This window comes from Hetaerina americana, unplaced genomic scaffold (assembly GCF_022747635.1).
Source record: "Hetaerina americana unplaced genomic scaffold, ioHetAmer1.1.p SCAF_11, whole genome shotgun sequence".
Classification (NCBI taxonomy): Eukaryota; Metazoa; Arthropoda; class Insecta; order Odonata; family Calopterygidae; genus Hetaerina; species Hetaerina americana.
Window position 1 is genome coordinate 31,483,166 of NW_027286181.1, and position 23,591 is coordinate 31,506,756.

The following is a 23,591-nucleotide window of genomic DNA, read 5'->3' on the forward strand; positions in this document are numbered from 1 at the left end:
ATGGTACAATACCCTAAATTGTATACTGTGAACATGTTTAAGAAGCTTTTTGTAAGAGATGATTTGAATAAAATAGATGAAATTCCAAAGACAAAAAAGAATTGAAAATGAAATTACTGAAATAGAAGATTAAAAACTTTTGTTATTTGTATATTTTTTAGCTATTCCTGAAATGGATTGACAGTAGCATTCATTCAATGCATTAAGGTATTTTTTTCAGCCTTTCCAGTATTCTTAATGTTTCTTAAGCATTAAAAAAGACATGCAATTTTTTAAATTCTCTTTATTGATGGAATATCTATGATCCTTAATGAAAATGCATGTAATGCCTTTGACTGAGATCCTGCAAAAATTATAAGCTTCTGCCTTAACTTAAAAGTTTTAAAGCATCAATTCATATAAATGCATAACAATGATGGCCACTTACAAATATGGAGAGCAAAGGTGCTAACTCCTAACACATATACCAACTGACATGGCATGGCTCTAATGAACCATACAATAAGACTCATTTTTTTGATATTGTGTATTTCAGTTCCTCCTCCAATGGAAGGACTCCAATCACCTTTCAAACATCCAGCATTTTTTTCCAGCTGAGCTTGTCTTCTACAGATAGTAAAAAAACAATTATTTCAAACTAAAAAATTTGATATTTATAGAATATTAGTAGTTCACCTAGCATTGCGATGATATCTGAATCCATGTAGATGAAAATTGGTCCACGATTATAAATTAGCTGAGCACTACTTGTCCAGAGCTTCATTTAACACAGTTGTGTTCACCCTATTCATCACTTGCTTAATCAGGGCACAATTATGTATAGGATTCCTCCTGTATTTTTGAGAAATGTTGAAATATATTATACTTTCTTTAAAGATTTAGGAGAGATAGATAAGCAATTAGATCAAAAAAAATAATCCAATACCTTCTACAATTAACTTTGAAATTTCACAATGTATTGACATGCAAAATTCATGACAATAATTTTCATCTTTTTCCAACTTAGATAGTATATTCTTGTTTGCTTCTGCCTCAATAGCATGAGCATTGTGTTCCATTTATCTACATTTAGATGACTTGGAAGTATAGCCACATAGTCCCGCAGCATTGATATTGAAATTCACAACATTTACATTGGTAATGCGTAATAACAACTTTTACACATTACCAATAGAATCAATACTTTACTTTCAATTCGAAAATATGGTTCATAGTATGTACATTAAGCATGCCTACATTACTAGGCATAAAATTGGTAAGAAGAGAAAACAAAACAACATGCTAGGGGGAACATGCAGCAGAAAATCACAATAAGATACCTAAATAGCTTTGCAATCTGTAAATATTTCAGAAAATAAAATACATAACAAAATAGACTGAAAAATTAGGATAGCACCTGAGCTTCAATGAACAATAAAAATGTAAGTAAAACATTGCAAGGATTAAACTAAAGACATATTGATTCATGGGGTCAAACATACATTATTACAACAATTCAAGTACTTTATTGTACACCGATTATGCTCTTGTTCACATACAGTAATAAAGCCTCATGATAATTTTTGATTGTAGGAACTTGGTGAGAAAATATAATGCACTATTACAAGATAAGAAGTGATGCTTTTTCTTGAGTTTTGGGCAATCAATCCACATGATAGGTAGCTGGATGTGGACCACTCACCATAAGCTTGTCCCTCAAATGGAGGAACATATACTCGTAAACAATCTAGTTCTTGTGAATCTGTGTGCTCTTAAAAAGCTCACTTTTTGTCATAATAAAATACTGCTTGCATTATGGAAATGTTATTCATATCTTCAAATGTACGTATGCAACATGAAATGAATTCACTGAACATGTATGACCTCAAGGACATCGTATAAACTGGTCCACTGACACATTAATGGACTGCTCAGCCATATCATCTAATCAAATCCCTACTACATTCATAAAAACAATTACAATAGTATTAAATCAAGCATTATAAATTTCTTCTTCTTCACCACTTTTAGTACCCTTCGTGGCTTATGGTATAAACACATCAACTATAAACATCAGCTAGAATGAACTTTCTGAACAAATAACAATAATTTATCCCTCATTTAAATCAAGTTAGGTACTCTTGATTGATGATGACATATTAGAACATACTATATAATAACAATAATTATCAATGCAAAAATCTTACATTAGTATTAAAAATACATTTTCGTTTGGAATATACAAAAAATGTGCATTAAGTAAAAAAATTATACTCGATTTAATCAGTCCATGTAGATTCAATTATAAATAAATTTGACAATTTTTTAACTTAAAAGTTAAACGCCGTTAAGGAGCTCTAACTCACATCATACAGGACTTTTCACACATCACATTTTCAGGCACACAAAACCCTTACACACCGTCAACAAAACACACTTTCCACATCCAGAAAAAAACTTTAACTCACCTAATTGAGTTTGCATGCATTGGTGCTATGCACTGAGTATAAATGTAATTATTGATTTCGTAATTACTCTCAACAAAGGAGGGGGGGGGCCCACAATCAAAAAAGAGCACCCTATGAAATGAGAGAAACATCAGACTTCATCATTAAAATCCATTCATTAACATGTCCGTTGGTGGATTGTTTTTGGCTTGACATTAGTCACATTTTAAACCCACATACACACACACTTGATATTCATTGTGAATAAACTAGGTAATGTGATGCGTCAAAACAAGGAAAAACAACTCAACAGAGGAGGAAACAAACAGGACGGAATTCTGGGAGCACGGTGGCAGCAAGTCAGGATGCGTGGGGGCAATCAACCAGGGCGCCAACCACCCATCCTCTGCCCTCGTCGGCCACTCCCAGGCCCACCCTCACAGTTAACATCAGTGGGAACATTTAAGCGTGGTGGCACTTGAACACAAGTTCTGCTATGTACCACCGACCATGAAGGTCAGGCCATGGTTGGGTTAGGTACGTGACCAACCCGTGAAGCCTCCTCGGGTGAGTCAAGGTCCAACTCCGACTCAATCATTGTTGTGTCCCTTAAGAGTCGGAGGTGGTTGGCTGTTGGCGTGGGAGGCAGTGGGCTGACACTCCCGGGAGATGGGATTTCCAACGGTTCTGAGTACGTCGGTGACAATGCTTGGATGCTGGCTGTATTTCCAAAAGACAACATCAAGGATTGCAAAATGAGCCCATGCAAATTAGAATGTGTTCACATGCAAAATAAAGGTTCCCCAATGTGGTACGGGATGACACTCCTACATTAATTAATCATTCATAATATCTATCGCAAGAAATAATGGAAGTTTAAGTGTTTATCTAAAATCTGAGGAATTGTTAGAGGTTGATGGTATGGACTAAGGGAATATATTTAAAAAAATAAGATTTTTGATCGATTTCACAGTTACCACATGGAAAATCACTGAAATAATTTTGAACAACGTTAAATATTTTATTTAGTTCACCATAAATATGAAATATACTGCCCTTGCACAGAACACATGAACAGAAAAGTTCATAGTTCAGATAATTAATGTAATCTGAAACATGTATCTTGTGATTTACCAATTGTTTGTATTTTTGATCAAAATGCTGTGTGCTTAAATTTATGTAAACATAATGTTTGGACCCTGATTCAAAAAATATTTTTAATTTCCACAGAGATTTAGCATCTGTCATACCTGCATGGATATGTCATGAGGGAAAACAGTCATATGGATTCTCATAATTGTGGATGCGAGCATTGTGGATACAGATTTATATTTCACTTTAAAAATAAAACAAGACAATGAAGCCAAAGGAATGCATAATGAATATTTTACAGACTTATCCGCAGAGGAGATTTTATATAAATGATAAAGACACGATGGTGATGGTGTTAACAAAATAGCATGAATAAAAGAATGTGTCATTTAAAGTGTCCCAAGTGCTGGAATATAAACCATCGAGAAACACGTCCCTAAAAGAAAAGTTTCCACTAAATAAAACCATAAAATTCTCTGAGAAGTGAATGAAATTTCTCACTTGAAGTGTAGACATTGCTGCAGTAAAATAGTAGCTCTTCTGGCCATTATAAGATTTCCAATTTTACAATTTGTTAAAAAAAATTAAATTCAGACTCACATAGAACATCTACAAATTAATTCAGTGTAGAGTTTAAGAAAGAATTTACCACAGAGGATATTATTTATTTTTCATATTTTTGACTAAATTATATATTTCAGAATAAAATATAATTAATGAGCCACCAAGTGAGCTATAATAAGTTAACATGCCACGTAATATCTACCATTTAGATTGGCTACCACATTATGATCGCAACTTGTCATAGTCCAACCTTGATTTGTATGTTTCACTCATTAGTACAATTAGAATTCTGGGTCCCTTGAAAGCATGACATAGACTGAATAGTTCACTGAACCAATTTCTTTGAATATTCAATGAATCCACATACTTGACCAAACAGTTTCTACCTTAGCAAAAATATAATAGTGCTTAAATAGATTCTCTTCTCTAAAATGGTTTGCAAAATAGTATTTTGAATTAAAGTGACTTATGGCTTCAGATATATTCCATATTTGTAAGAACATCTGAGTTGCCACAATGAGTATTTGCTGTAAAATGTTGTCAAAAGAAAATCTAAGGGAAATTATAGGTAGAAAAAATAAAGTAAGGGTTGATGCAATGGACAGAGGCAACGTTTGGGGAGGGGAGTGAATAAAAGTATGCACTTTCCACTCACATCCATTTGCCCATTGCCCAGAATATTTAATTCAAAGCCAAAAGTAAACAACTTTCGTAATATAAAGATATAATTTCCCGAACAATTACATAAATGTGATTTCAGAACCAAAGTTCATATTTATATTGATGAAATGACCTTTACACCAACTCTCATCATAAACATCGCATATATTTCTCCAGGGACAAGGTGGTGCAAATGACCTTGAGATCTCTCAGATGTCTTTTAGTACTGGCTCATGGCTAAGGTAGTACATGTACAGGGCTGTCAGGATATACATGTATTGTATCAATCAGGACATTCAATGGATTTCTACCATCATGAATTATTTTTGCCAATTAAATTTTTCAAAAGAATGTTATTATGTCCCAAAGTCAGTTATCTCATATACAACAAGTCACTGACAGGGTGACTGATATCAGATTGTGCAATACGTTAAATAAGAACTCAGAGATATCGTGTGGAATATCTCTGCGATTATGGCATTAAAGGCCATAGATTCCAATTACTCTCAGAATAATCTCAGAATTTCTCACACGTTTCAGAGAGCTGTTTGCACTAATTGGTTGGGTATGTGAGACATCAAAACCAGATATTATTGGAAAATGGTAAGTATTTATTCTTACAATGGAACAGTTCCACCAATTTACCCAGTTAGAAATAAAGAATTAGCACTAAATTTTTGAAAACACTTCTAAAATCATTAGGGAAAATTAAAAATGTCCATTATTGCCAGGTTGACAATGGATGCAAGAACATAAATTAATAGATAACTTTACTCTAATGCTTGCTTGAATGTTTATCTTTTTCACTAAGACCAATGTCAACTAGTTGTAAATAATTTTTCCCTTCAAACATGGTCAATGGGCTTCCTCCATCAAAGCATATTCCAATGGTTCTGTTTTGTGTTCACTCCACATATTTAATGGTATAGTCATGCTTATACCATTAAAACTGTTCACTTACCTTCCCTTGGTCTATGGGTCTCATTCCATATTTTGACCTTAACTCTGAAGTACCCCACATAAAATATTTACTTTTATCTTGATAATGCAAATATTACCCAATATTGAGCTTTTGTGTTTCATGTGACGTAATTTTGTGTAACTTGTGGACCTGCACTCAAGCATGACAGAGAGCAATATCACTAAACCTGGTTTACAAACTGTAATGGGATGAGATTAGATGGAAATTTTCTATTTCCCTCTGATCTTTGAACTTTTGAAAAGTTTATTTTATCATGCCAGAACTTTTTTTCATTCTCTTACCAACCCAAACAACAACCTTAATCATTCAAGACCAATGGATGCTGTTTCATTCCAAATTGCAATCAATTTCAGGAATAACCATGATTTGACAACTCAAGGACTTGTTTTTGCTAGAGATGGTGTAACTAAGTGGCAAAAAGAAATGAGCATGACCTCTGTTCAATTCCAAGTTGTATTCTTAAGCTGCAGATTCCAAGTTATGCTACTAAGTTATATTCTTGCGTAAGGTGTGAACTAGATCTAATTGCGGTGGATGAACCAGATCTAATTCCCTATCCTGAAAGTCTATTGTTAATTCAGTATCCCCACTCAGCCCATCACAAGCCGTTTCCTCTTAAGTGAGAATCAATCCGAAATTTGAAGCACTGTAATGATCATGATGGATTAGAAGGCTTGATTAAGTGAATTAACTGCCAGTACTGGTCACTGCTTACCCATTTCATCCACCACACATTCCTCATCATGGGGAGAGGCAGCAGGGTTGACTCTTGGAGTTCCAATGCTCCCAGGGATGTCTTGCACAAGGCGATGTGTGGACCGACTCGATGGAGGGGATGAAGACGATGATGTGGGGGGGAGGGAGGAGATAGGTGACGTGGGTGAGGGCGGAGGGGAGGAAATTGGGACCATTTGAGTCATCTTGGTCGGTGACTCCAAGTGGGCGATTCCATTCTGAAATGGATAGAATATAATCAAATGCTTTCCGACAAAATGAGGAGAGGTGGACTAGGGTCAGAAAGAGTTCAAGACTAGAAGATGATAAACCAAATCAATACACAGCAAGCCACTCAAAGGTGTGTGACAGGAAACGCAAGCACCAATGGAAAGAAATGGAGATGGGAAAAGGATTGGATCAGGAGTCAGAGACTTAAAATTTCTATGCATCAGAATTGATTGTGAAAAATAAACCTGTACCTAAAGTATTGATTTTCTAACTAATTTCTTATTCATAGTACATTAGGCACATAAATAATGGATATTGAATAACTGGTTGGGCTTCAAGTTTCTCAAATGATTTCACTATTCTGTTATATTTCCTGCACTCTAATGCTGGATCAACATGGACAATTATCAAAGAAGAATCATCTGCCTTTATCTGCATTAAAAATTGGATGCACCAAATGCAGGTTAAGTGTGTGAAATTGCATCAAACATCCATTTCAATTTAAGGTGGACTTCAAAAAAAGGCCACGCAAATATGATGCTCACAGACTTGTAGTTAACAATGTGAAACAAGTATCCTTAATTTCTTCATTCTCTACCACCCACCATGCTCTCCAAAATGCTTATTCTTTTCTGCATCCTACTTAGCATCAATAACATTGTCCTTTCTTTCATAGTCTTCAATGTCGCACTGCCTCTAACAGGTGTCCAACACAATAGGCTTATTTCCTGGTTTTATTTAGGGATGAGGAAATTGTAATACAGCATTAATTGTTCATCTCACACACCTTATTGCCTAAATCCTGGTGTTGACAATTGGTTGAGCATCAAACATGAGTCACATAACTGACCTTTTACCCAAAATGTTAAACCAATGAACAAATACAATAATTGTTCATGTATTTTTAATCCATATTTATTTTGAGTTATGAATCCTAACCATTTTTCAAGTGTGACTTTTAGAAAGATATCAAAGGCTCTATCTGTCAAGGAGAGATTTTTCAAATGAATTTGAGCTTTTCCTCTCTATGTACTGTCACATTAAGGACCAGGATTTCAAAGAGAAATTTACTTAGATAAATATTCAGCAAGGATAGAGGTTTGATATTGCCTTACAGATCTATTTACTTCAAGTTTGTATACATATTATTCCCTTCGACATATTAACATCTTCCTATAACTTAATACATTTTTTATCTCTTAGTTTCCCATCCAAGTAAAAAATAAAGGCTTTATTGTATCTTGGCTACAATGGAGCAGCGATTGTCACAGCAAGGGCTTACTGTTTTTTCTCAAACATCTGTGGTTAATTCAGGTAAAGCATTTGGTAGTGAAACAATATATATTATTATTGGTATTCTACTGGTTAAGGTAGGCTTTCGATAGACAAAGCCTATAAAATTGTACAACAACACTCTCCCTATGGGCTACAACCTTGATGTGGTGGAAGGGCTAGTGCATTCTGATGACCATTATAGCTGTTCTGTCAGGAGCAATGATAATTGCTCATGGGATGGTCACCCATGCCAAATTGGTCAAAGGGTATGAGCCAGACAAAAAGTGGTCCACATGGTGTCTATTCTACAGTGAGGCAGTTGCAAAGGCATCTGACCACACTGGGGTGGCCATTGAGTGATATACACTATATAGGAAGGCAATGGGAAACCACCGTAACTATTTATTCCAACCTTAGTACACTGTATAGTGAAATAATTAGATATCTGACATAGTGAAATCACCTTTAGAGTCCCTTCCTTAACAATGTACGTATTCCGTACATTGAAATATACTGTATGATTCAAACTTTTCTCACTGTTTCAAAATGGTGAGTATAACTATTCATTTTCCATTTTATTTTTGGATTGAATGGGATCTGACAGGTTCAGGAAAACAATGGCAATAGAAGTTTTCATAATTAGCATTTTTTTTATGAAAAAAAATCTACTATGGTTGACCCATTGGTGAATAAACCAAAAAGAAAATGCTTCAACTCAGAAAAGCTAAAAATCATAAGAGAGGTAGAAGAAAGTAAACTTTCTAAAGTAAACATTGCAAAGTATCATGGAAATAATCCACCAACAATTAAGAAAACTTGAAGTAATTCTGAGAAAATAAAAGAAGCTGTGTTATCTGGGTGAACTTAATGCAAGTAGCAGAAATGTGCCAAATAAGAAGATTTGGGTTAGCAAATATCCAAGCGTTTTTGTGAGTTTCATGAAAAAAGAATTCCCATAACTGGAAATTTGTTGGAAAAAATATCAAAAGACTGGAAATACCAGGTCCATTCAATTGTTCCAAAGGGCATATAATGCAGTCCAAATAATCTCACAAAATTAATCATGGAATACACATAATTTTGATGAAATTGGCTTGTTTTTTTCTGTACTGCTGTACTTAACACTTGGTTTAAAGAGTGAAAAGTGTCAAGTGGGAAGGAAATGGTGCTAGATTCATATTACAGTGTAACATAAACTGTGTGTGTGTGAACCAAACTGATACTGTAAGTTACCTAATATGTCCTTCTAATTCTGGAGAGACTTCAGTCAATGCGACATTATAACCGCTGAGAGAGGCTGCCAATGAAATAGGAATGTCATGCTGCGAAAGTCATTATGAGGAAGATGTGGAATAGCAACCTCCAGAAAAGTCTGCAGCATTGAAATCCTTATGTATCATTCATCAATTTAACTTTGTTGAACCTGGAGTGCAACCAAATTCAATACACATCTCAACGAGGGAGAAAACATTATCACTGATCACTATGAAAAGAAAAACTTTGAAAATAATCACAGACCATTTCAAATAAAGTTTCAACTCATTTTCAGTACTCTTTGTTTGACATCTTCTAAATGAAGTAATACTCTAGTAAACAATACCTGTTTATGAACTTAATTATAATATGTATCTCCAAACTGGATTTAAATCATGCCTAGGTGTAAAACTTAGCAAAGCTTTTTCATTAAATGAGCATGTGCTTGCATAATCCTGAACTCTTACAAAACCCCATATTTTTTGTACGACTGAGTTTTACATTAACTGTGTAGAGCGGCATATCACCACTTTTATTTTATCATAAAGACATGATTAACATCACAACACTAAGAAGTGAAATTTGATAAGATGAAATAGCTCAATAGCTTATGTTAGGATTAATAAGATTTTTGAAGGCATGAATGAAGGAGCTCATATAAAAGGAGCTATTTAAAATAAAATGACTTGATCACCTGCATTTCAGGCAACATGAATTAATGGTTTTCTTACATCAACATTGAGGGTATGGTAGTTCAAAGGTTAGAGCATTGGACTACTGACTGGAGGGCCTAGTTTCAATTCTGGGTGATGCCTCTGTGCACCCTCAGCTTCAATCAAGCTGCGTGATTTATCAGGTACCAAACCATTGGTATCCCTACCCTGATCCCAAATTTCACATGCCATTGGGCTTAGTACTAGATGAGCCCTTCACTCACCTATCAAACCATTTTTGGGCAGAAAACTTTGGTTAAATATCAACACTGAAAGAACTTAAAAAATTTTTTTTCTTGATCTTAGACATTAACCAAATTTTGATGCAACTGGGACACTGATTATAATAAGAGATATGAAAAGCTTACAGATGGATGTGAGTTCCACACAGTCCCATATGTCTTCCCTCCGAGTGATACTACATCTCTACAATCTTCTGCAACCCCACGAAGCCCAGAGTCTGGAGATGAGGTCAAATGCTGAGTTGAGATCACTCCTCTTCGATCTACATAGCAGAAATAGACCTTAGCTGTTGTGACACTAGTTTAATTAAATGTATAAACACTATGTTAACATATACAGTGCCTTATTTAAAATAATCAATTGATTCAAGAAAATATTACACAATACAAAAGATGTACACAAACAGTACTTGTGCTTAATTTTTGAAATAGAATATTTTTCTATGAATTTAAGTGCTTGAGTCATTATGTATTTCATTCAAAGATTAAAATAAAAAGTATGTGTTGGTGGAATGACTGAATTTAAGGCTAAAAGTTAGTTAAAATGTTATTTATGATTTTAAAAATAAGCAATATACATTGAAAGAAGAAATTATTGTTTCACTGTTTCCACTACCACAGGTAAGCAGAAGTTAATTGAACGATTGTACAGATATTGAAGGTTTGCTTACCCAAGAGGCTGGGAGGTGTTGGACCACATAACACATACAAACAATTAGAACACACATTTCCTTCACTATAAGGATTGAAACTCTCCTGGCCTTGTTTGCTACTAAATGATCCCTTGATCTACAAAGAAAATGCAAGATAATTACAATTAAAATTTTGCAAACATTGCAAATTATAGAAAAAAAAACAATAGCATGAACAAAATGTCATTTGAAATATTCAGAACTCCGGACTTAAATTATTTTCTTTTCTTTTAAATTATCTAGTGATTCCCCAATGTTCTTATATATTTAGCTATCAAATACCCAAAATACAGCATTTATAATCATTAGCTAAACATGTGCCACAGTCAATCGAATGGTATTTACAGAAATCAATGAATACTTGAAAATTCCAAAAAATTCAATTTTTAATGCACAAGTATTTGGATGCAGTGCATACATGACTTCTAGAGGATCAATAAAATATTATTGATGAATATTTATCAATTTTATGACCAGAAGCTAAAAACTTTATAACATATACACAAAGAGTAAAAAAACTCAATAATCAAATTTTTGCCACTACATGCCAGTGTGATGAAAAACTTAACAATTCACAGAGTGATTAACTTACATCTTCATTTGTAGTTTGATTAGATGTGGTGAGATAAGTGTGAAAACCAGCTAGTCCCAGGATACTCCAAACACTGAAGAAGCAGACGACACCAACCACGACACTTGCTGGAGTCTCTCTTACTGCTTCCAAGAAAGGTCTGTTGTCCCTAGTTACTGCAATTATGAAAAATAGAAAACCTAAAAAATGCAATTTGCAAGCGATATAACTTTTATACTAGGTCTCAATTTGTAACAGACATTAAAAGGCTAGAAATATGAGTAAAACTTAAAAAATATATATAAAATTGGAAATTACACTGAAAATCGTTTGACAGAGTGATACTCCAATTAATGTTTTTAAATCCATGGATATTCATGACTTTCTAAGATAAAAAATGTACTAATACTCAAATATTTTGAAAGTATAACTAAACTATGATAACTATAATATAACTCAAGCTAGATGACTCAGACATAATTTTATAATAGTAATTGGAAGGTGGGTGATATGAACCCTAATAAGGCATTTCTTTTCTAATTGTTGTCCAAACTTCACAAAAATTCCATTCCTAAGAGTGCAGTCCATCTTATCAATTTTTAAGGAAATATCAAGTAATTACTCGGAATATTCTTGTTTTTAATCACTGCATTCTTCTTGGGGTTTTGACCATCCCTGATGGCTTGGGTGTACAAAAGTTTTGCCAGCATTCCAACCCGTCTACAGTTGAAGGTGCAGCTTTCATCATCTGGTCACATTCAAAGACACTAGCTGGTGAATTTGCTTTCTACCCAAAACAATAATGGAAACGAACATCGGAGAAACTATGTCTAGAATATCTCCAAATGTATCTCTGTTTTCAGGGATATCAACGTGTATGAATCAATACCAATGATTCTAATATGCAACACTTGCTAATACAGTGTGCTTGTACATTCCTACAAAACTATCCACTATATTTAAGGCACGTTGTGAATTTGTTGAACCTGAGTATATGAATAAAAGGATTTCATTGGTGAAAAACATACCAACAATTTTAAACATAAATCTAAAACTACCAAAAATGTCTCACTTAATGTAGGTTGAATCTTTCAATTCTGCTCATCCTTAGGCATATTCAAGTACCGAGTGTAGAATATTGTTCTCCAAGAGCAAAGTTTACAGGGTACTATAGATAGCAAAAAAATTATATTTTTTAACTATTCACCTATTCAGTAATTATGCAAAGATTATTACAAAATAAATGTGGCCCACTGAAGAGAAAAAATCAATATCAGGATAAATATATTCGAGGATAAACTCAAAACTGTAACAATATTATAACAATTTTAATTCTATTGCCATAAATGTGTTGTCATGGTATAATCACCTACCTTCATAATACAATTGTACTCATTAAAATAAAAATTTGAAGCCTAGAAGCAACAGACTAACTGCTGCATAATATATATATTTCACCATAGGTAGCATTGATGCATTGTATTGATATTAGATGAAAATATGATAAAACTCAGAAACTAGCTTAACTTAAAAACTTAAACACCATGTTCTATATGTCTTGGCAAGCTGCTTTGTAATATTTGTGTACACTGATTAATCACCTCCAAATTATACAGAATAATTTATGTCATCCAGAATAATGTCATTTTGGTATACTGTCCATGCTACATCTATTCATCTGTAATAATTTATCTCATAATGTCTAACTTTTAATTCAATTAGAAAATGCAAAGAATGTCTTGAACATATTTTTCTAATAAACCCCTCTGTAATTGAAATACTTCAATTTTTAATCCAGCCATTCTCCTTCTTTAATGTATAAATGCATTTTACTTCTGCTATAGAATCAGCTTCTTAGAACGAAAATTCCCAGCCGAGACAAAAATCCTGATTCATGTAATCATATCTTTGCAGTGGTTATGAAACTCTGGCGTCAGATTACATCAAACAATTTTTTGCCCAAATATCCAATGTAAAATGAGAACTTACTGTAATTTTTACAAATTTTACATTCTTCTGCACCCAGAAAAAAATGAGCTGTGCTATTCAGTGATTTAAAAGTAAAAATGTAACCACAAGTCCATCTCTACTGAAGACACAAACAAATAAAGTTAAAAAGAAATCAACAATTTTAATAGTTTAACCATCATAGTTGTAATAAATACTAATATGAACATAGCCCAAAAAAACATTTTTAAAGACAGATATAAAAAACCAAGAGAAGTTTGCAAGATGATTACCATAATTTGAATAATATACAACGAAAAAGTTTGAAAATTTAGTTTGAAAATATACATCTATAATTATGAATAAAGACACTTGAGAGCAAAGATAAAAATGAAGAGATTCACTTATATATTGATGCATTTTGATCATATATATTCCATTCAAAACAACTGCTACTTGGGCTACGTAATTAACATAGTACAAAAGTAGCAGCTATGTTTTCCAGTAGAAAAACAAAAAAGTAATAATAACAAATAAACTGGTTAATGATAGAAATATTTTTAAAAATCCTGGCAACCAGGAAACTCACACAAAATTAGGTGTGTAAGAGAGCAGGCAAAGATGAATACACAGAGGAATGCTAATGAAACAATAAACATGTAGAAATAACGATAGTTCCGCTTTCCAACACAGTTTCCTACCCAAGGGCAGTGGTGGTCAAATCGCTCTGTGAAGAAAGAACAAGTAAAAATCAGTTTACAACGCCATTTTAAGAATGGCACATCTGAACTAAATAATACCCAAATATTGAAGAGCACTTTAAGATACCTACTTTATATTTGGATTTTATAAAATGTATTCCACATTAGGATACCATTAATGAACTACATCCACTTTTTTTGGAATAACCAAGCCCTAAACAGACCTTGGATGACATTTCCATAAACTCCCGAGTTCTTAACAAAATCCTTTAACACATACCCAGAAAACTGGATATGTAGTGTAAAATGGTTAGTATATTATTCTCAGCAAGTTTACCCTAACATTAACCTAACTTAATTTATCAATGTCCCAATATCATTGCAAAAAGTTAATAAATCACAAGGTTAGATTTTAAATCACAAGAATGTTCTTTTATTTAGTACAGTGAGTAGCTTAAAAATCCCAATAATATCTAAATAATTATGTGAAATTAAGTAAGTGTAAAGAATTTCAAGTTCATTTAATGACTACACAGGGGAAATGTATCCATAATGAGGAATTACCTCTAGCTTCCCCTTTCTTCAGCCATTTCTATTGTACTGATCCTGATTTTTAAAGCACACACAAAATTCTCGAGTTAGTACAATTGACCCTTTTGAACTTGCAATTATAAAAAAACAGAGCGCTCTGGCACATTTTGAAATGAATGTGCCAATATTTTTAAAAATGTACACATGAAAATTCACAATATCTACAAGATTTTAAGCAACAGATAATGTGAAGTATTTAAACAAATCATACCACACAAACTTATTTGAGCTGTCATCTGACATTTGTGACCTTTAGAACAAACTAAAGCAATATTTTTTATGGAAGAGCTACTTCATGTCTATGCCCCTCTCATGTCATTACTAAGGAGTGGCCAATGAAAGGCAATCTGTGGTTGCAAAATGACCTTCTTAGTAATCACGAATAAAAATGACATGGCACCTCATCCATTGGAGGGTACTCAGAAAGTGGTAACATACTATGAATTCATTTCTTTCCTACTGTAATTGGGGCTCCTTTATTTATTATTATTGCTCCTTTGTTTATTATTTTCCAAAGTGAATTCAAAAAATAAATAAAAGGAGGATGTAAATACAAATGTTTAAAAAAATCAATCACCATTCATCTTGAAATAGAGTATGAACCCTGGTTGATATATTCTCTTATTTTCGTTGATTTTTTTCTGCTATTGTTGATGCTGATATCCATTGTATCATCAAGAGGAAATTTATGGCATTCACGGCACGCAACCCACAATACAAAATTGACGTGCGGGTTGCATTTTAATAATTGCCCTTCTCATGCCTTAATAATTAAGGCCAGTACCCGACATTATAAGGCCAATAACAGACTTACCCTCAGGCAAGTTTGAAAATAAATGTCATCTTCTATATACATTCTACCACATGCAAATATTTTTAGGCAGCAAAGCCAAGGCACCCTTTAATAGGTATATTAACAGAGTTGATGTAATTTTCTTTATGAATTAAGTTTTATTTCTCATACGTAAAGACATTTTTCAATGAATTATCCATGGAATGATATGAACAGCACTATACATATGCTTAAGTCAGGCTTTATAACGTATTGTTAAACTGAAGGTTAACTTTAACCTCTGGTTAAGGTCAAAACTTATTTTATATATCTGTATGTCATTTAACCTTTTTAATAGGGGCAAAATTGAGCCTACATAATCCTTTCTTCCATCAAACTCCTAAACATAACATTAAAGACAATTACAATCACCCATGCCCAGGGAGAAACCACCCTAGATGGGAATCGCACCCGTGACGTCTGGATTGGCAGGTGAGGACCATTGCCCCACCAGCATTGAGGCCTGCATATGACCAATATACACAAGAACAATGGTTTATGACCGATAATTAAATTGAAAAGCAATTTTTAAACTGCTCAATACCTGACAGATCGTATTCCTATGGTTACAATGCTCATATTCACTAATAAGCAATCTTATTTGTATATGAAATCAGATTCATCAGTTATCTCCATGCTATGTGAATGTTCACATTGATTAACAATTACATTAAAAAAGACATTATAATCTGGGCCTCAGTGTGCTAATAACATATTCAGGATCTCTCTAGAGAATAGCTAGGAAATATTTAGGTATCATAATACTTAAATGAAATTACATGAGTGGAAAAAACAATAATGATGCCTTACACAGTAACTTCTGAAGTTCCATATACAATGATATGTTTCCCAATTTCTATTTACCCAGCAGTTTCATATAAAATGGTAAATACAATAAAGGGCTACTTCATATTTATATCATCACCAAGGTGCTCAGGCAAGCTATGCTGATTGAGAGGCTAATATACATAGGCAGTGATATAAATGATCATGGATATTTAATTTTTTATTCATCTCTGTATTTGAAAAAAGGGGTACAACTTCCACTGCCCCCCATGGAACATAGAGGTCATAATAGCACTGAACTCCCTAATCTAGAGTCTAACTAGATTTAAACAGACATTGCATTCATGATTTTTCCTTTTGGGAACATTTAACCGTTTGTTCTGACACTGTTAAGGAAAATTTCTCCAGAGAATTCCAAAACATATTATTGCATACATTTTTACAGCACTCAGATTTATAATGAAGATGAGAATATTTTGTAGTCGAAATGTTTCCAATCTGCAGAAAATATAACTCATCTCACACCAAAAAAACAAGAAGTTCCATTTAAAAAGGAATATTTCTACAAGTCTCATCATCAATTATACAGGGTACAGCGGTTAAATCCAGACAAATTTCAATTTGAATTTCTCACCATATCGTAGTTTCACTGGAGGTCACGATAGGCATTTCTAAAAGCTATAGGCATCTAGTAAACAGTCAAATTCAATTGGCCGAGATGTTACGTACAAGTGCAGAGTACAATTGAAGAGCCGCTATTATCGAAAGTGTTCGTGCTGGGTATTATATTTCAAAATAGTTCGATTCTTCTGGTACCCCAAATCAACTGTTTACAATATTGTGGCTAAGTATAATGCTCCGGAGAAGTCTGGGGAAGGTTTCGCTAACCTGGCCAGGAAACCTCATTCGAGGAAACGCGTGCTTGTCTGGTGCCACGAGTGTTTTGAAAACCAAATATATTTTCACAGTCAAATAATTTTTCAAATGATCAAAGGCTAACTGCACTGGAAAACATATATATTTACATGAACACTTTCCACTTAATATAGAGAACAGGGGAATCTGATGATGGACTACTGTCGTCAAGCTTTTCACCCTAACATCACTTCCTTTATTCAATCAATAACCTAGATATCACTGGATCAATTAATGCAGGGGTGCCATTTTTTCTCACATATTGCATGAAATCATTAATTGAATCCTCTATCAATTATCTAATAATTAATGAATTATTTAAATATTTTTACAAAGATCTTTCTACATTTGCCATTAATAATGTGGTAATTGTAGCATTCAAACATTTAAGAAAAACAAATCACGGGCTAACCTCTCTTTACGACTCACGATTCACAACCCTTGCTATGTCATTCGTCTCAAAAAGTAAATACATTTTATAAGTTCATAGAGGGAACTTACCTATTTTGACTCAATCTGCAACTACACATTACCATTGTGTGTAAATTGGTGAACTACCAGCACAGTAAATGGTAAACAGAAATGTAGTATTCGAATTTAATTTCTGGGTAAAGTGGGGTTTTGGACTACATGCAGTGCTCAGTACCTGATTCAACCAAAAATCCTTTAAGATCATACAACTCAAAGAAATAATTAGTATTTAAAACAACTTACCCACACAATTATCACATAAACTACAGTGAGAAGCTCGTGGAGGGCGGAATATTTTGCAAGTGAAACAATACTTGAGCTTAACTGGATGACCTCTGATAAGAACCTCCCTTGTTCGAGGGGGTGGCCGGAATGCTGCTGAGGAAATGAGGAAAGATAAATTGCACAAATTAATAGGTGAATACAACAGTATAGCAAAACATTTATGCATCAAATAATAAAATACAAAAGTTGCATTATTTTCCAAAATTGAAGAATTAGATTCTTGGAATAAGTAGACTTTTGAAGAGCCAGTTTGAAGACTTCAAAGTCTTTCAAATTTTTTTAATCATTCTCACCTAATCTAACAAGTTAGAACACTAAAACTAATAGTAGTGTTATTATTTTGGGTATTAATCATGATTACTATATGCCAACTCACATTTGTCGCTGCAGTATTAGAATGGATTTTATTTAGGATTAGGATGGATTAGATTGATTTTTTTAATTTTTAACCCAGACAATTTCAGTATAGAGTAGGTACTTGCTTTATGATGGGTTTATAATACAATGAATTCTTTTTATGATGTAATTTTGGACAACACTTGTGGTTTACATTAATATAAGAAATAATCATGAAACGGGGCTTTCAAAATTTAATGCCCTATCTTTGTTTCACTTAAGTTAGTCTTCCAAAAAAACTGCCGGAGATGTTTCAAAATTTCAGAGTTTAGGAGGATGCCTTGATAGCTAAACTGGCTAAAGTACTTGACCGACCATTGAGGGATCTGGGTTTGAATCCTGGTCAAGGCGAATGATTTTTACACTCTGAAATTGTTTCATTAAGTTAGTCTTATTTTTTGCCTCAATCCCTACAGCAAAATTCAATATAAATAAGGAACTTAATGCAATTAAAACGTAAGCAGTAAACAATGGCTATTCTGAATATTTAATTAATAAACTTTACTGGAAGAAACTTATGAAAATAGCCTTCAACCACATTTGCAACCCCGAATATTTAAAAGATTCCACTGCCAAATGGCAATGAATACTCTACATAGGGAATATTTCTCAAAATCCAATCAAAATTTCCCCTAAAGAAAAGTTTAAAAGTGCCTTTTACAGTGGTTCATGCCTTAAGAACCTGATCTCTCACACTAAAGACAAAGTTCCCAAAAACGAGAGGAATGGAGTATATGAATTAAAGTGGTTGGAATGTAACACGAAGTACATTGGGCAAAAAGGACGAAAATTTAAAGTAAGGATAAAAGAACACCAAACGCGTTAAGAATAAGAACATGACATCCCTCTTTGTGAAGCACCTCATTAAGAATGACCACAAAAGTGACTTTTTGACTAAAATTCTTCATTTTGAAAATTAAGGTCAAAGGCTCGATGCTTTGGAGCAGTTGGAAATTTTGTCTCCCTCCAACTCCCCACTCCTAGACCTACCACTCTTCCAAGTCAACAACACCGAAAGATATGATTCTCGTTTCCTCCCAGCTATATTTTAACCTTTTTACCCCTCCCTTTCCCTCCCTCTCAGACCAACCCCCATCCCTTGATTAGAAGGCATTGATTAGAAGACACCAAGTTTGCTTCTATGAGGACCACCTGATGATGACATTCAACATTGAAAACTGGGTTGTAATTTTGAATAAAGTGTGTGGAATTAAAAAGTCAATGATTTCATTTCAATAAGTTAGTCTTGGTACTCATTATTTCTATCAGAAACTGAGTCAGAAGGTTACTCATGTATCAGTGGATTTTTATTTAGCAACCCTGATTCAAAGAGGGCATAAATAATTATAGTATATAACTAAAATTATGCAGGCCCTCAAACCCAAGTAAGTTATTAGTTTCCACCCCAAATTTTTATTCCATAGGTCCAATAACATTTTAATATGCTATTTCTGTACATTTAAAATGCATTTTAACCCCAGTAATTTGCAATTCTGACAAAAGAAACACCATAAACTTTCATCAATAAATTTAATCTCAATCAATAAGTCAAAAGCACACCTGTGTGTAAAATCTTAGCATTGCTTTAAAGTGACCTCTGGGTAATTATGTGCTATTCCATTTCTATTGATACACAACTTCACTGGGAATTGAAAGGTATTTACTGCTGGAAAGGGGTACTAAGTACAATTACTTTTCCACATTATCTTACATAAAACCAAAGTAAGCCAACCCATCAATCTGTTTTAAACATATAATTGTTTTTCAGTAATCTATCGATTAAGGTTGGTTTTGGATGGACACAATTACTAAATCAATATTTTGTGACTATTAACAAAACACAATCCAGCAACCTACTATACATCAAGTCCTTCTTTATTTCTTTGCACCTCCTTCCTCTCTTCATCCTGTTCAACATCCTTATCCTGTTCCTGCCCTTTCCTCGTCTGCCTAACATTCTCCCCTCTATTACAGTTTTCATCATCCCACTGCCGATCAATATGCCCTTCTTCTATTTTTCCTGCCTCCTTAGGAGTTCTCCCAACAAATACCTCCCCTTGCCCACCATACTCATACCTAGTACTTCCTCATTTGTTTTCTTCTCTGTCCGTTTCACCTTCTCCATTCTCCTCCACAACCACATTTCAAAAGCCTCCAATCTACGTCTATCCTCCTGCTTCAATGAGCACGTTTCCACACCGTACATAGCTACGCTCCCTATCAAATTTTTTATGAGTCTTTTCTTAATATCCTTACTCAACGTCCCTGTCATCAACTCCCTCCTCCTTGTGAAAGCCTCTTTGCCTAGCGCAATTCTTCTCCTTACGTCCCAACTACTTTGACTGTGTTGGTCCAAAACACTTCCAAGATACGTAAACTGTTCTACCTGCTCTAGTTTTTGCCCTCCTATTTCAATGTTTAGATTAGCCTTTTTCTTTCTAGAAAATCGCATAACCTTTGTTTTATTTATATTATTGACTATCATCCCATATCTTTTGCACTGAATTTCAAATTAACTCAGCATTACTAGCAACCCCTTGGCTGAATGACAAATTAGAGCTTGGTCATCAGCAAACCTAACTGATTCTATGAATTCCCCTCCACCTTTCATTCCTACCTTGTTCTTCCCATGACTCTTTGATCATTTCCTCTACATACACGCTGAACAGAACCGGTGATAATGGAAAACCCTGCCTTACTCCTCTTCCTAACATTGCCCATCCAGACTCTCCGTTCCCCACTCGCACCTGTGCAGTCTGAGACATGTACAGGTTGCCGATTAGCCTCCTGTTCCACCAATCTATTCCTATTTTCGGCAATATGCTCATGAATTTTTCCAAATTAACTCTATCAAACACCTTTTTGAAATTTACAAAACAAGGACATATTAAAATTTGTTGTCTCAGGCGTAACTTTGTGGAATTTGCATAACATATTGAAATGTAATGAAATAATTGACTTTGTAATTCCACACACTTTATTTAAAAACACACCTTGCCGAAGACATCCTCATCCGGAAATCCATCCCAGTTCCAGTTATAAGTGAACTTTGTGCATTACTTAAGACGTGTGTTTCCCAAAATTATTTCATTTTTAATGGTACCTATTTCCAACAACCCAATGGTTTAGCCATGGGCTCGCCCTTGTCCCCACTCCTGGCCGATATGTATATGGACAATTTTGAAAAAGTTTTGTTCTCCTCAGCCTACCCTCTCATTAATAATGTATTTTGTTGGTTAAGATATGTAGACGATGTCTTCTGTGTGTGGACAGGTTCTGATAGGCAACTAGATCAGTTTCTAGCACATCTAAATTCTATCAATTCTAATGTACAATTCACGTGTGAAAAAGAGGAAAAAGGTTCCCTGAATTTCCTCGACCTATCCATTTCTAAAGACAAAGATGGGTTACAGTATTCCATTTTTAGGAAAGAAATGTATACAGACCAATTAATTAATTCCTCTTCAAGGCATTGCTTCACCCAAAAGCTTTCGGCATTTCATGCAATGATCCACCGTTTGACCGCTATCCCTATGTCAAAATTCAATGTAAATAAGGAACTTAATGTAATTAAAACGTTAGCAGTAAACAATGGGTATTCAGAAGATCTAATAAATAAACTTTACCGGAATAAACTTACAAAAATAGCCTTAAGCCACATTTACAACCCCGAACATGTAAAAGATCCCACTGCCAAATGGCGGAGAATACTATATCTTGGGACTATTTCTCAAAAAGTAATTAAAAGTTTACCTAAAGAAAAAATTAAATGTGCCTTTTACAGTCGTTCATGCCTTAAGAACCTGATCTCTCACACTAAAGACAAAGTCCCCGAAAACGAGAGGAGTGGAGTATATGAGTTAAAGTGCTCGGATTGTAGCACAAAGTATATTGGACAAACAGGACGGAAATTTAAAGAAAGGATTAAAGAACACCAAACATGTGTAAAAAATAAGAACATAACATCCCTCTTTGCAAAACACCTCATCGAAAGTGATCACAAAAGTGACTTTGTGACAAAAATTATTCATTTTGAAGAAAAAGGTCAAAGGCTCGATGCTTTGGAGCAGTTAGAAATTTTGAAATGTGTCCGTTGGAAAGATGATCTTGCCAACGAAATTTTGTATCCCTCCCACTCCCCACTCCTAGACCTACCACTCTTCTAAATCAAAAATGTAATTCTCTTTTCTTCCCAGCTACATTGTAACCTTTTTTACCCCTCCGACCTCCCTCTCTGACCAACCCCCCCCTCCTATGATCAGAAGGTATATATAGCCAGCGTGCTTCTATGAGGACCACCTGATGATGACGTTCAACGTCGAAACCTGGGTCGTGTGTTTTTAAATAAAGTGTGTGGAATTACAAAGTCAATTATTTCATTACATTTCGACATATTACCTGATTATATTCCATATTCCTATTGATTAATGATCTCATTACTGCAACGGCCTCACGCATGCCTCTCCCCTTCCTAAACCCAAACTGATCATCACCTAAGTAATCATTTGCCCTACTCTCTATCCTTTTGTTTATGATCCTGAGAACCACTTTAGCTGCGTGGGAGCTCAAACGTATTGTTCAGTAGTGCTCACATGATGTAGCCTTCACCTTTTTTGAAATAGGAACTAACACTGATCTCACAAAGTCTTCCGGCCAGATTCATTTCTCAAATATACTATGAATCAGTCCATATAGTCTTCCTCCCACATTTTCCTGAATATTCCAGGAGTTCTGCAGGAATGTTGTCTACCCCCACCGCCATATTTGATTTCATCTCCCTGAATGCCCTTTCTATCTCATCATCAGGTATACCTGGACCTACGCTATCTTCCTCTCCGTCATGTTCCTTTTCTATGCCTAACCTTGTTGGCCCAAGTTCTTTACCATAAAGTTTTTCTATATATTCCTTCCATCTCTCTTGGATCTTTTCTATTTCGACTATAATCTTACCCGAATAATCTGTAACTGTTAGCACAGATCTTCCCTTCTTACTTCCCAATAGTGATTTCACCTTGCTGTATAGCACACCAATTTCACCCGTCCTCTGTAAACTTTCCATATCCTTGCACTGTGTCTTCCACCATGCTTCTTTTACTTTATTTGTAGTCCGTCTCTCAATTTATTATTTAACTCCTTGTACTTTTGCTATATTCTGTGCCTTTTGCCTATTTCTGTGTTTACATTCTTCCATTTTCTTCCCTCACGTACCTTTGTAATCACCTCATCAAAACATCACATCAAATAAGCAAGA

The 23,591-nt window shown here is 34.3% G+C and overlaps 1 protein-coding gene across 2 annotated transcripts in view; it reads right to left on the reverse strand.

Annotated features, from left to right (window-relative positions):
* Nucleotides 1-311: 311 nt before the first annotated feature.
* app (Palmitoyltransferase app) overlaps nt 312-23,591 on the reverse strand; it is a 30,152-nt gene continuing 6,872 nt past the window's right edge. The window contains exons 3-9 of one of the 2 annotated variants that reach the window (XM_071599558.1): nt 17,903-18,034; nt 13,953-14,090; nt 11,438-11,592; nt 10,825-10,942; nt 10,280-10,416; nt 6,440-6,677; nt 312-3,146 (exon numbers count right to left, since the gene is read on the reverse strand). In XM_071599558.1, the coding sequence (XP_071455659.1) occupies nt 2,944-3,146; nt 6,440-6,677; nt 10,280-10,416; nt 10,825-10,942; nt 11,438-11,592; nt 13,953-14,090; nt 17,903-18,034 (1,121 nt within the window). In that variant the 3' untranslated portion in view covers nt 312-2,943. Of the gene's footprint in view, nt 3,147-6,439; nt 6,678-10,279; nt 10,417-10,824; nt 10,943-11,437; nt 11,593-13,952; nt 14,091-17,902; nt 18,038-23,591 lie in introns of both variants that reach the window. The other variant, XM_071599557.1, reaches the window with a different exon arrangement.